General features: G+C 39.9%; 1 protein-coding gene across 1 annotated transcript; it reads left to right on the top strand.

Annotated features, from left to right (window-relative positions):
• Window positions 1–5,453: 5,453 nt before the first annotated feature.
• Window positions 5,454–8,744, top strand: LOC306704758 (LIM/homeobox protein Lhx1-like; the record flags this gene model as incomplete). Its single annotated transcript, XM_079171272.1, has 5 exons — window positions 5,454–5,623; window positions 6,288–6,508; window positions 6,863–7,134; window positions 7,921–8,077; window positions 8,368–8,744. The coding sequence occupies 5 exons, from the start codon at window positions 5,454–5,456 to the stop codon at window positions 8,742–8,744; spliced, it is 1,197 nt and encodes a 398-aa protein (XP_079027398.1).
• Window positions 8,745–14,234: the final 5,490 nt, after the last annotated feature.

Here is a 14,234-nt window from a genome sequence, read left to right as displayed (position 1 = left end):
CCTCCCCGAAGGCGGCTCTGCCTACAGCCCGACGCTATCTCCTCTCCCCACACACCCAGCAATGGGTGCATCCTCAGGTCAGCCAGGTCAATGAAATTCAAATTGAGGATGAATGATTTGTAAATCATGTACAGATAAGGAGCTAATGTGCCAGAGGGAGGAAGCACTGCTGCTGTCACTTTTGTTAGTTGAGAACCTTAAAAAAAAAAAAATGTCCCCATGGATGCTTCCTTAATATTTTCTTGTTGACTTTCATCTACTGACTCCCGAATAGCCTTACAGTCTCTCTCGTGTGCATGGATCCATATTTACCGTCCCTCCACACACGCACACACACTCCCATATGTGCACAAGCAGCATCAGCGGTGCAGTATGAGTGAGCGTGAAAGGCTTGTAATAGCTCTCCTCCCCAAGGGGCTGATGACACCACGGCAACCAAACAGAGGCTGATGGTGTGACAGAGCAAGGGGCTCATCGCTCCCCTTTTGCCATTCTGCCCCTTTACAACTTTACAAAATAGCCTTTTAATTTGCTGCAGCGTCTGGGGTGTCTGAATTTTGTCTGCATCAATCACCATCATCGTCGGGGGCCGCGGGCACTCTGTCCCTTGGGCCCTCTCACTGAACGGCCCCTCAGGCAGATCACTCTCCGTCCCCCTCGTATGGGGTAGGTCCCCAACCCTCCCACCTCTGTCGGTCTCCTCTTACTCACTCGTGCAAAACAACGCGGTACTGCTTGAACCCCACCGCTCTCTGCACTCGGCACTGCTAGCATTTTACCAGCTCTGGTGTGCATGAAATGACCATCTCTCGCCGCCTCAACACACCTTTGACAAAAGGAGAATCATTCTTAACGGTGTACTGTATTCTAACACAAAATGACCATGATCAGCAGGATTCATTTCTTGATGAATTTCCCACAACAGCTGTTTGATTCTACTACAAGAGAGTTTTTAACATTGACTTAATGTGGACTGCCTTTCTCTCTTGGAGTCTGTAGAGAAAATGACACCCACTCCCTCTGTGCCACTATTGGTACTGCTGTAATGATGCCAGTGAAAACCATCAGTAACATAAATGTATAGGTGTTAGATTGATGGAGATGGAGATGCATGTGTGAATGAGACAAATCCCTGAATATGATTTGACAAGTCAGTGTAGAGGTGCAATATAGATTACCCCTCACTATGTGGCTGTCAGCCCAGCATTGATGGCTCTTCCTGCTTTAGTAATGTGTGTTTTCGCGTAGAGGAGCTGCCTTTCTGGCATTTTGTTACCTCTCAATGCGACCATCGTATTCACCATTTGTTGCTATTGTCAAATGGATAGAAACAGTAATTGTTCTTTGTATTTCTTCAACCCATACTGCAGGACCGTACCTCTGAATTCCCATTGCATTTCTCCGTGCTACCTGTATTATGCTAATTCAGTCATGCACAGAATGCTCAAAGACAGTATAGCTCTGTGTTGTATGCTGAGCACTGCAAATGCCACGCCATACTGTTCCACTTCTCGGCTCTAAAAAACAGTGAAGGCAGGAGGTCAGCTGACTCAGAGCAGGGAGGGTGCAGATGGTATGTTCCTTGGCCAGAAATGGATATTAAACTGTGCTTAATGCCAGTTAGAGACACTGGTACCACACATTTGCAGTCACATGTTTATGAGCTAAAAGCTAATGTGGACTGATACCATAGCCCTTCAAGACATCCTGCCTTCGTACAGGTTATAACATGTAACTCATTGTAACTTGATCCAACACCTCTCTGAAACATGTTTCAGAGAGGTGTTGGATCAACTTTCATTTATGAGGCAGTCTGTGTGCTGTTGAATTGTATTACGTTATACTTAAATGTTAAATGTTAAATGTTAAACTTAATATTTGAAAGACTTGTCAGTATTACACAAGGCAAGCAGGTAAAAAAAAACAATGGAAATGTAATTATTTTTGTATTTCTGAGTTTCTCCTTACAACATTTTTTCATGATCTGGCCAGACCTTTTCCATTCATGAGCCTCTACTAAACAGCTGAGATGCCTTTTTACAGTCAATGTACATTTTTATTTCAAAGACAGTTTTAGTACAATGATAAAACATTTTACAAGAAACTCTTTTTAAGATGAATAATTATTTTTAAAAAAACATATAATGTACCGTGCAATCTTTGTAGAACTAGCTCAGAATACCTTTTATTCTGCTCAGTGAGTCCTCTGAAATGAAATGAAATCTTTAAAATAGGAAGTTGAGTGCTCCCTTGATTTCTTTTTTTTTTTTATTCTACAGTAACATACTTCCACTAAGCGCTAGAAATGCTCCATCGGGCTCAGCTAAATATAACAAATTTAGCTCAAACTATGCCATACCAAACAGTACAGAAGACCATTAAAGGTTGTAAAACTGTGAGCCAATTCCTGTTTCATTTCAAACTGATACGATTCTAAAAGGAGCGAGTGAATGAGGCCGACGACGAGTCTGAGTCTTCTTGATCAAACTTTTGCCAAGTGCAATCCTCATCCTATTAGGCAGTTATCGTGTTATCACTTTCCTGAGGTGAGATTCTGATGGAACAATTGAGACTTCTGCTGAGCTGCATTCAGAACATTCAGGGAGTGAAAGGGTAAAGGCCATCCTGTTTCACAGTGGGGAGCTCTCTGTCGGGTGTATTTGCCATGCCATATTGTGTTGCCAGGTATTTCCCTCCCGTCTATAACTTCCCCATTCCACCACTACCTAATCAGCTTTAATTGACTTTAATTAGCATCTAGTAATTAATTTTGTTTTCTACAAATTATTTGTATGAACGGTCCCAGTGGGTGGCCTGTTCATCTTGTTAGGGCCAATTAGCTGCAATTAACAAACACTAATGACATGTTTTTTTCATTCCAAAACAAACAGCATGCACCCTGCCAGAATTCAGTGCTGCACGGAGACCTCTTGTGTGTTGGAGTGATGCAGGGGGCCAGCTCACTGGGCTAGGCTTCTAATCAACACCTTTAATGGAGAAACACAAACCCAGAAGGAGACACTTATCCACACGACTCACACTTAGGATACCACAGAGATAATTACTTTCCCCTCTGGTCTTTCCATTGTCACCCACTGTTACATTTAGGCTAGTGAGATCAGGTTTGTGGAACAGAACAGATGTAGGAGAAGTCTTAAGCCTTTAGAATTAGTAATCTGTAGGTTAATGCTATCATACAGAATATGTGAGGAACCAAGAGGATATTCTATGCTCACATCTGAAAACAACACATTGCAACATGAGGCATTCTCCTTTGGAAATCTTCCTGGCAGAGATGTGCACCAACATTGTTTGCATGAAGTCATCCATTCAACACAGTTTAATTCCTCAATGAGTAAAAGCAGATTTGGCAAAAGTGTTTGACAGTAGAACATGTTAAATTTAACATTAATTCACCAAAAGAGACAAAGTCACACATTATATTTTTCAGAGATTATTCTCTTCATGCTATCATGTCATTTGTGTATTATTAGTATTCAAGAGTGAATTGAGGTGTTGTACATGCTTTAATAGCATGCCCACTGCTGGCATAAACTACTTGTGGTGCATTTAGGATATATGAGCCCACAGTTTATGGTGTGTTTACTTTACACAGAAATTTGTATCCAATAAAAAGATATGTAAATCTGTATGAATTTAGGTTACAAAATGGTCTTCTTGAGTGTATGCAGTATAGGTTCAGTTTTGTGACTTACTCAAAATACACTGCTAACTTAAAATGAAAGCCTGGAGTTGCCGAATAATTTAAGAATATCAGAATATTATAAATGTTTCATGTTCACATTCCAATAGGACATTTAAGCTAATCTTTGGATAAATCATGGGGGTTCAACGAATAAAAAAAACCTTATCCTTTATCCATATTTTTGTTTGATTGATTTTGAATAATTGCTGCAGCTAGCCCTACAGTTTAAAAATTTGAAAGAAATTTGAAGAAAAAAAATGTAAATAGACAGAAACTGGAGGCATGTGGACATGCAACCATTGGCACTCAACTAACTCTATTTGTATCCGTTCTATCAGCGTTCAAAAACATAATAATTACGTTTTTCATTTAGCGTGTGATGTGGTCCTCCAAAAACAAAAAACTAAAATCTGGGTGGGAAAAAGCTGACTCACTCACTCGCGTTTAACGTTATCTGTCGGGAGCTGAGATATCACAAGATATCAGGGACTACCAGAGCTGGGAGCTTGTACGGGGAGACGCGCTATCTCCTTCACCAGTGCACCAACACGGTGCGATAACATCTAGCAGACAGCCTATGGCGCAGATATTCTGACCATTAGTGATCCGTGTCCTTTAAGTATAATGTTGGGGCGCAACATTCATCCATGGGAAAAGCTTGTGTTGGGCATGTTCATCTGTCCTCTCCCCATACTGAAGGGTTAGGGCCTGCTGATCATTTGTCATCTGCCATTGATGCAGTCCTATTCTCCCACACAATCCAGGGAATAATGTATTCTTATGATATCATCATCGACCCTCAGCAGGCTCTCCTTGAGAGAGAAAATGGTTATTATTGTATGAGAGCGTTGTTGGAGGGTGGAGATATTTTCTATTTATTTTTTATTCGTATTAATTATTTCCCGTTACAGCTCCTTGGGCAGCCAGTGTCACCATCATTAGAAATCTTGGAAAAAAAACTTCCTTTGGACCTTTTTAATTGCCAATGATGAAGCATTAATGTCATGTCTTTATTTAAAGTTCTGGTTTTACCTGTAAAACCCGTGTCTCTTCTCAGACATAGACAAATAATTTGTTTTATAATTGTATTAATTCATTTAAAGTGATTATTATTATTTTATTTTATTTTCATAATCATAGTTTTGTGCTTTCTTTACATAATACTGAAGTACATGTGGTGGAGTGAATTGAAAAGGCTGCTCATAGGTTTCTCGTGAAGCTGACGTCACGCGTCTCTTAATAGGCAATAGGCTGAGCTTTAAGAGGTGCGCTCATTACAGCGTTTCTCCCGGACTGAGAGCTCATCAGAGGGAAAATGGGACACAAATGACAAGGCTGAGCGGCGCGCACTGATACCATGTAATCGTTATTTTGTTCTACTTTAGACACCACTCGGGATACATCGCAGTGTGGGTAGGCTGTTTTTTTTTCTGCGCGAACCCGTAAATTCGCACACTTTAAGATGGGCCCGCGATGAACCAATAATTTTGTAAGAGAAATGCTGTTTTTTCAACAGTCAACCTCTCGTTCGGAGCTGTCGGCCACATGTGGATTGTTGCCTCGTGGAACAGAAGAGCTGCATTTAATCTCACGGATGGTGATGTGATTTTTCCGATTAATTTGGATACATTTGGATATCCGGGATCATACCCAAGCAAGTCAACACCGAGGTGACTGGGACGTTGGAGAAAGAGAATCAACAGAGTAGTATATTTCCCTCACACTGGGCTGGGAATAACTCCGGACAATGCTTCAGTGTTCCAGCTGTGAAAAGCCTATTCTTGATAGGTTTTTGCTGAAAGTTTTGGACAGACCATGGCACATCAAATGTGTCCAGTGCTGCGAATGCAAATGCACTTTGTCAGAGAAGTGTTTTTCACGAGAAGGGAGACTGTATTGTAAGAACGACTTCTTTAGGTAAGCATCCAAAGTGTTTGTGGTTTAGTATTCACAATAACAAAAAAATTAAATAAAACTGCTCTCAAATGTATTTTTTTAACCGATAAAAAAGAAACTCAAGGTAAAAAACCGCTCAAAATAAAGAAAAATGGATGTTGATCAAACGCTGATGGGGCCTGTTGTATTAAAACCACTGGACTGTGTTCTGCCAGAGGTTCCATAAACACCGAGGGAGCTGGTAGCCTACTTTGTGTAAATGTTGCAGATGTCAGTTTTTTGTTTATTAGATTTCTTTTTACATGAAATTATTCTTTATTTAAGAAAAAACATTAGTTTTGTCTACAGTAGGCCTGTTAGGTTATAATATAGCTGTTATTCTACAAGCCCTAGAATGAATTTTCACTCATAATGGGGTTATTATATCATGTAATATTTTGTTCACGTTACTTAAGATTAGGCTTTAGATATTAGATATTATTTCTGAAATGAATTGAATATATTACAAGGCTGAATTTTGTTTGTGGACTAATGCTCCTCTGATAGAAATGAACTCAGTGTTGTGAACCCATCATTAATTTACTTCAACATAAAACAAAAAAAAGTGATCTCAGTCATTATACTACATACAACATATGTATGCTGCTGAAACTTGTCCATGACTGTTGCTCTCCCTCTTCAACAGGACGTTTGGGACCAAGTGTGACGGTTGCGCCCAAGGGATTTTACCCAGTGATCTTGTCCGCAGGGCCAAGAGCAAAGTGTTTCACCTGAACTGTTTCACGTGTGTGATGTGTAACAAACAGCTCTCCACCGGAGAGGAACTGTACATCCTGGACGAATTCAAGTTTGTTTGTAAGGAGGACTATCAGAATAACAATGGAAAAGACACAATCCTCCTTTCAGGTGATTAATCAAGCCATTCAGAAAGTTGTTTAATGTTATGAAAGTATTTTTAATAAATTATTGCTATCATTATTATTATCATTATTGCTAGTATTAGTATAAATAGTATTAGCAGCAGCAGCAGATTTTCAGGTATAATTCTTTTTAAAAAATGTATTTATAGTGATACCTTCAAAGTGGGCTATTCCGAATATCGATGATAATATAATATATTATGATGAACATATTTGGAATTGGTGCAGTGTTAATCACTGACTTTAGAAATGCCACTGTTTTCCTGGAGGGTTTTGCGGGAAATGATTTAGATTCTCAGACCCATGTGCTAACACACAGCGTATAACATTTTCATGGCAGTCACGACGTGCAGCGACCCGAGTCTCTCTCCAGACTCCCAGGACCCGCAGGACGACGGGAAGGACTCGGAAACGGGACATTTATCCGATAAAGACAACAACAACGAGAATGACGAGCAGAGTGCCGTCGGGAAACGACGCGGGCCTCGGACCACCATAAAAGCCAAGCAGCTGGAGATCCTGAAAGCGGCTTTCGCGGCCACGCCGAAACCCACCCGACACATCAGGGAGCAGCTGTCACGGGAGACCGGTCTCACCATGAGAGTCATCCAGGTAAAAGGCAAAAGGACGAAAAAAGTTGACAACGAGAGGGATATTTGCTGATCCATCTTCATTCATTATAGGACGCATCAGTTCCATACACAGTTAAACAGGTTTCATGGTGCCTCGAGGTCTAACACAACAGAGAATTTAGTCAGTCGGGCTGTATACCAAAACGCCCTGAAAAGCTTTTATGGACACAAAAAACGGTTGTGATTTGGGACTTTTGGACACACTCTTAGGGGATTGGTCCTAAATGCTCTGCAGATTTAAAAAAAAAAATATATATATATATATGTATTTTTTCAAACAGGGTTTCCAAACCAATTTTATCCATAATCTTTACTCCCATTGCGCTCCTAAAACCCTTAAAAGCAGGACTCACTTAGCTTCTTGTCCTTGTGGACATTTTTAAAAGGCTCCCCTGATGCAATTTCCTGTTGGATTGACGCTTTGTTAGCGACATCGAAATGCTTAAAGATAAATTGTGTTTCAGTCGGCTAAATGGCCATCAGTTCACGTTCATTTTTGACGCATTTTCAAAAACTCCTTATTCCAACTTCTAGACAACCTAATAATGTGATATTTCGACCTGAACCCTATTTCCATTTTATATGGCGAGAAGTGCAAGTAACTACTTTAAGGAACTTACTCATTTTGATCTTTATATTATCGAAATATACAGTTTGTTAAGCAACGAGAAACCCGTTAAAAACGTTACTGTGACGCTCACAGGGCCTTTTCCTGCTTGTGTCCCTCACGCTGCTTACTTCATGATTTTTTTTTTTTGTCCGAAAGGTTTGGTTCCAAAACCGGAGGTCCAAAGAGAGACGCATGAAGCAGCTGAGCTCTCTGGGCGGCCGGAGACATGTGTTTTTCCGCGGCCAGAGGAGGATGAGGGCGCTGGGAGAGAGACTGGAGGCAGAGGAGCTTGGACACTTCTCTTATTATGGAGGTGAGCTGTGTGTTTTGGGGTTGTAGGGTTGATAATTTCCTTGGAAATTAAAAAAAGTATTTTGATGAACTTGCTTACTAATATCAATCAAATATGCTTCTTCAGATTTATGTAGTCACTATAATGTAATCGATCTATCTTCTATGCATTTATGTTGAGTCTGTTGAATTCACTAAAAACTGAAGAACAATTTTTATATATGTATTCTTTACAAAAAAATCAATTTATAGTGTGTATATTTTTTTGTTAAAATTCTGATACAATCTGTCCAAATATTTCTATGCATGCAGACTATCCTGGTGAATACTATGGCTCAGGAGGGAATTATGAGTACTACCAAGGCCCACCATCGTCCCATGCTCAGACTCCTGCAGACTTGGGCTTTGTGCCCTCCTCTGTCCCTGCTGGCACCCCGTTAGGAGCAATGGACCACCACCATCCAGGGCACCACTGTCCCGGAGAGGTGCACTGTTTCTCTGACACAGTCTCTCACCATCCTGCGGACTCACCCAGTCCAGAGCCCAATATGCCGGGCTCAATGCACAGCATCTCCAGTGAGATGTGTGGCCCCAGTACACCCTACACAACTGTGTCCCTCAGTGACAACGGATACACCAACCAGCTGTCACAACCCTCCTCAGAAATGAGCGAAGGCACTGTCTGGTAAACCGGCCGAGACCCAACTACAAGGCACACTTAGATTTTGAAGGCAATTCAACTTCAAATATTTTTTTGATTCTTTATTTAAATACACTAATTTATTTATTTATTAATTATTTATTTATTTATTTATTTATCACTTTTTATTTATCTGCTTGTATTTTTGTTAAGCTCTATTTAACTATTTATAAATCTCTATATTTGTATGTCGGTATGTTTATTGACTAGCCAATCAATACATTGTTTTAATACATTAAATACATTAATACATTCGCAGTGCTGGGCCTCATTGATCAAGCAATAAACAAACATATTTATATGCTGCAGAATCTGGTTGTTTTCTTGCCACATATTTGACGCAAGTGTCCATGAAATGTTAATGTGAAGGTGCATGACAGCATTTTCAAAAATCACCTTTCAGTGTTTAAAGCATACTGCCAAACAGCCCCCTCCATCCATGAGTTCATGTGTAATACAAGATTTTATCATTTAATAACAGACTATGATTGTGATGTTCAATACATTTGACCAAATACCTCTCTCAGGACTGTGGAAACATTGTTTTTTTCCTATTTATTTCTTAGTCATTTACCTTTTCAAATATTTCATTGCCAACAGATATTTGCTGGCAATGGGATATCTTTATTAATCTGAACATTTTATATGTTACAGAAAAGGATTTGACTTTAACACGAGTCCCACAGTACAGAATGATGGACAGGTGTAGAGAACAGTCAACTGTTTACTTAAAGCTCCAGTATTCAGATGTTTGAATATCAGCATTGTATAAAACCGATGGACAGACCGTTTAATGCAAACCAACCAAACTTTTGTAGCCGTTCTATTTCACTCACTGTGCTAGTTTGTACTATGTCCTCATTAAAAAAAAACACAGAATACTAATAAACCGTTGCCAATGCACGGCAAAATCCTGCACCTTTAGTTGTGAGACGCAGCGTTTTTTAAGTGTTCACTTCCTCTCCTAATCATCTGAGCATGTTTTTCTAGTGAAAACAGTCACTTGCAGCTCAGTTAGCCGAACAGCCGGGAATCAAAATGTTTTTTGTCTTAGTGGATCAAAATGTCATATTACTCACATTGATGGTCTCACACACTGCCAGCAGCAGCAATGTTGTTTTTATGAGACATACTTGATTGTTCCAATTAAGTTTATGAGACCGATGTTTACGACCATTCACTGTATAATAAAACACATATTGATCATTTTTATTTGTTAATTATTTTCTTTTTTTTGGGGGGGGGGGGGGGGGGGGTATAGTACTAGTTCTTTCAAGTATGGGGGATTCTTGACTTTTTAAATGTGTAATGAACAGGGCTTTGTTGAGATTAAATAGGGGATCAATTAAGGAAGCAACTTCATTTCCAAACAGTGTTGGAACTTTCATTATCATCCTCCTTGTGTTCTGATGAAACCAGTGGCAGTACTTAGTTATCTAAATAAATATACATACATACGTGTACTTGCTAACTATTAATTATTCCTGATTCAATGTATTCACATACATTTTATTTCTTTCTGTTGAGAGCACTTTTAACAATGTGTCCAGTTTACCTGTGTTTAATTGCTGTAACATTTAGTATTTTTCCATTGTTACAGATTGCTAAATGGTAGCTCTTTACCCAACAACTTTTACAATGTTCATATCTTGACAAGGAGATTTAGGATTTTTAAAATTAATTTCATGGAGAGGTTCTCTTAAAAAGAAAAAGAGCGGTGTGCTGCAGCACAGTCAACAAAGCTAGAGCTGCTCACTGTGGTGTTACTTGACAGTGTTGGCTAATCCAGACGAAACATCTAGCCAGCAATCAATGAACTTTCAGATCCAGGAGCAATTGGTCAGCATTCTTTTTCGGATCACTTTGCAAATGTTAGTGAGCTGTCGGGTTTATAGAGTGGGTGATGTCTGCTCAGTACTGTGAGTGAAGAACACACAACACCACAGCTGTTTCAATGCCATTTCTTTGCCTGTTTTCTTCTATATATATATATATACGATGAGGTTACGGTGGTGTTCATAAACACTAAGAGCAAACAACAACATAGTCATTCTATTATAAGAGACCTTTCAGAGACAAATATATAAATTGTAAAGTTATTAAGCACATAATATACTGCATGTATGTTTACATTATGAAAAGGGCCTTCTTAATATATCTGGCAATTGTCCATAAGCTTGCATGAAAGTAATTTCTGTTGATAGTGAAGAAGAGGATGATGACCGACTGGATATTTTAGAGTCAGGGAAAGATGAGAGCAGCACAAAGGAGGACGGGACGAACACTGAATATTGAACCACACTGGGCAGCGAAGCAGGGGGCTGAAGGAGCAGATCAGTGAAGCTGTTCGGGGGAGGGGCAGGAGAGACAAGTCACAAACCAGGAACTGCTGGACAACATAGATGTGGATCCGTTATTTCTCACATTTGTTTCTATTGGGATGTTTTTAAGATTCACTTTGGGCTTGATATCTCATCAGTTGGTCACAAGATCAAAACTTGATCGAAAGAGAGCAAGCTGATATACCTTTCAATGAAGCCAGCATACCCCCAAAGTTCTCTATAACACACCCTTAATGGACACAGGAAAAGAGACACACAAAAGAGGTGAAATTAAAGGATAAAGCTGGCAATCATTTATATTTGTGTTATTGTCAACAAATCCACTTAAAATACCAAAACCAAAAAGTTATTCCATCTCATATTTCCATCTTCCTTAACCTGCTCATTGTTGTTTTAAAAAAATAGCTCAATTCGACTTCGGTACTTTACTAAAACATAAAACATTACTAAAATTAGAGTAAATAGGGTATTTCAACAGTAGAAATGCCATCGAGGGCTGATCTCCGCCAGGTGTGTCTGCAACGACCATTGCTCTGTTGTGTGGTTGAATGAATACAACCCACAAATGGCGAACCCCCCCCCCCCCCGTCTAGACACTGATGGGGACGTAAGGCATTGTAACCTACATACCATTCAAACTCACAAACAAGAATCATGGCCGTTCAAACCAATAAAAGCGAGCCACGGCGGCCGAGAGGTACAGCAGTGTGTGTATGGTAAGGCTGTTAGCTGTTAGCCAAACACAACCTCCGTTCTGTTAGCTGCTTAACAAACACACCGCAAACTGTTATCCCTCCACTGTGGGTGCAGAGTAGCGGATGTGCGATCGGAGATGCATTCTGTGTTATCACTGGCGGCCCCTACCTAAACAGGCAATGAAAGGTGTTTCGAGAAAGTGTGATTAACCGCAACCATGAGAGGTCACTGGGCATGCAGCCATAACTGGCCACCCAAAGTATCCTGCAGTTTGCTGCAACACAATGCGAGAGTAGCATGGACAGACACAGAGGTGCACAGTCACTCACTCACTCACTCACTCACGTATGCACGTGACCGATCGCATGATCCTCCTGGCGGAGATAACTACAGTGCCTGTGTCCATGTTAATGAAGGAATATGGCACCCAGCGTTGCTCATTGATGTGTTTTAACAATGGAGCTCTCGGGCACAAAGGAATAAAGATATATCCGGCTTTACACAGTCAATATTTGCTGGAAGATTCATTGTTGTTTTGGTCTTTCCATGGGATTTGTTGACAGTAAGAAAAACATAGATATCATCATACTCACCCTCTACGTAGTTAGACCCTAACCTCCCCTGGAAATAAGATCATTTTGCTGTTCAAAGACAAATTCCACAAATGGAGTCCAGTTAGATAGACTTTCTAGGGCCAGCTGCTAATGGAGGAAAAGCTTGAGGCACCATTTCCTTCATCAGCTGGTGGTTGTTACTCCAGACAGTCCCATCCCGCTCCGGGATTAGTATCTGTTCCACATGGCTTCATTTCACAGTGCATTTCTACGTTACATCGTCCTTTCTCAAAAGCTGATTGAAACTGATTGAACTTTGAAAGCACTGTGAGCAGTAGTTGTTTTGATTTGAGGCACAGTAATGTACGTCAGTTTTGATGCTGATTGAACTGTAACTCTGGGAATCAGAGGAAATTAGTCGATCATATACATGATACGGTATCAAGTGAAAGTGACAAAAGAGTGAGTTTCTTGTCCCAGAGTGGTTGTTCGGCAGCCACCTCAAGTTCTCACAGAGGTTGCAATTATGAGTTGGAGTAATTACTAAGAAGAGGGATTGAGCGATGCAGTAAAATGTGGACTTTAACATACTTCCTATATGCTCGATAGCATTCCGAGTGGTTCTCAACAATAAAAATAGACAAGTTGAGATGTCTATTTCTCATATCTCAGTTTAACGCCACCGCATTTCTTCTGACATAACATTCTTGGTTGTCACTGTGTTGTCCACCTCATTAAGTTAAAGGTGCATAGCAAAGAGTAAATTAATGAATATATACAGCATATATATCATCCAATCATATCAAATCTCTTTTCAGATAACGTTGATGGATACCAAAGACCACTAGTATAGCGATACTAAAAGAAGAATTTTAAATAAATATATAAATATTCATAAAAATGCAAACATTTATTGAAGGTTTTAAATGGGGTCATGCTCTGTTAATTAAGGCCTACTACTTTCAAATGTTTGGAGGTAATGCTATGTTGTTAATCAAGTTAATCCCTGTTTATCTGAGCAAAATGCCACGATTAAGTGAGAGATTTGCATGTCAAACATGAGGCCAGCGAATCAATTAAAGTCTAGTGATTATGGCGACTGTAGGACAAACCACGCACAATATCTGTCCTCTGAGATGTGACAGATATGTTTGTGTTTCTGCAGAACAAATTTAACCGTGTCCAAAAGTGTGTACATATTTTGTATTTTGTAAATATTACACACCCAAATCTGAGAATTCCTGTCAAACAAGTCGTGGATTTAGTCTTTTCATTTCTGGGTAAACAGCCGAGTGCTAATCACCACCACTTGGATACTTTGACTGCTCACATACGCTGCTCTTGACTTGGCTGAAAGCTACTTGCAGTTAGTCCCCTACTGTTATTTTTTCACCAAACATGACACTGATCTTAGAGTGAGCTCGGTTTGGTGGATACTGCGCGTTTGCAGTCTGTAGTCAGGTGTTAGATTTCATTTCACTCAATTTGTTTTGGAAAAGTGAGCATAATGCATAAAAGCTCTTCATATAAAGACTTTTTATAACCATTTTGTCACTCCTCATCATGATGTAGTGTGGGAAAATGTCAACTATCTTACAGGGGAGAGTCCATTAGGGCACCACACTAATGGACTCGACTTCAATGGAATTGGAGCGCATCCTGTGCCCCATTCTCCTGGGTTGTCTCTGAGAAAGGGAGAAAGTAAATCTTGAATGCAAGTAAATGCCGTTAAACATTACAACTGGACAGAGATTTTGATTGGATAATACTTTATTGTAATTTGACATAGAAATCCTTTTCATTTTCTAATCTAAATCTTATTTGAACTAAGATTTGGCCTTTTTGTCGTTGCTGTTTCCTTTGACTCACTTGCAAAATGTGGCCCCG

This window comes from Pholis gunnellus, assembly GCF_910591455.1.
Source record: "Pholis gunnellus genome assembly, chromosome: 13".
Classification (NCBI taxonomy): domain Eukaryota; kingdom Metazoa; phylum Chordata; class Actinopteri; order Perciformes; family Pholidae; genus Pholis; species Pholis gunnellus.
This window is presented reverse-complemented; position numbering and strand designations above follow the sequence as displayed.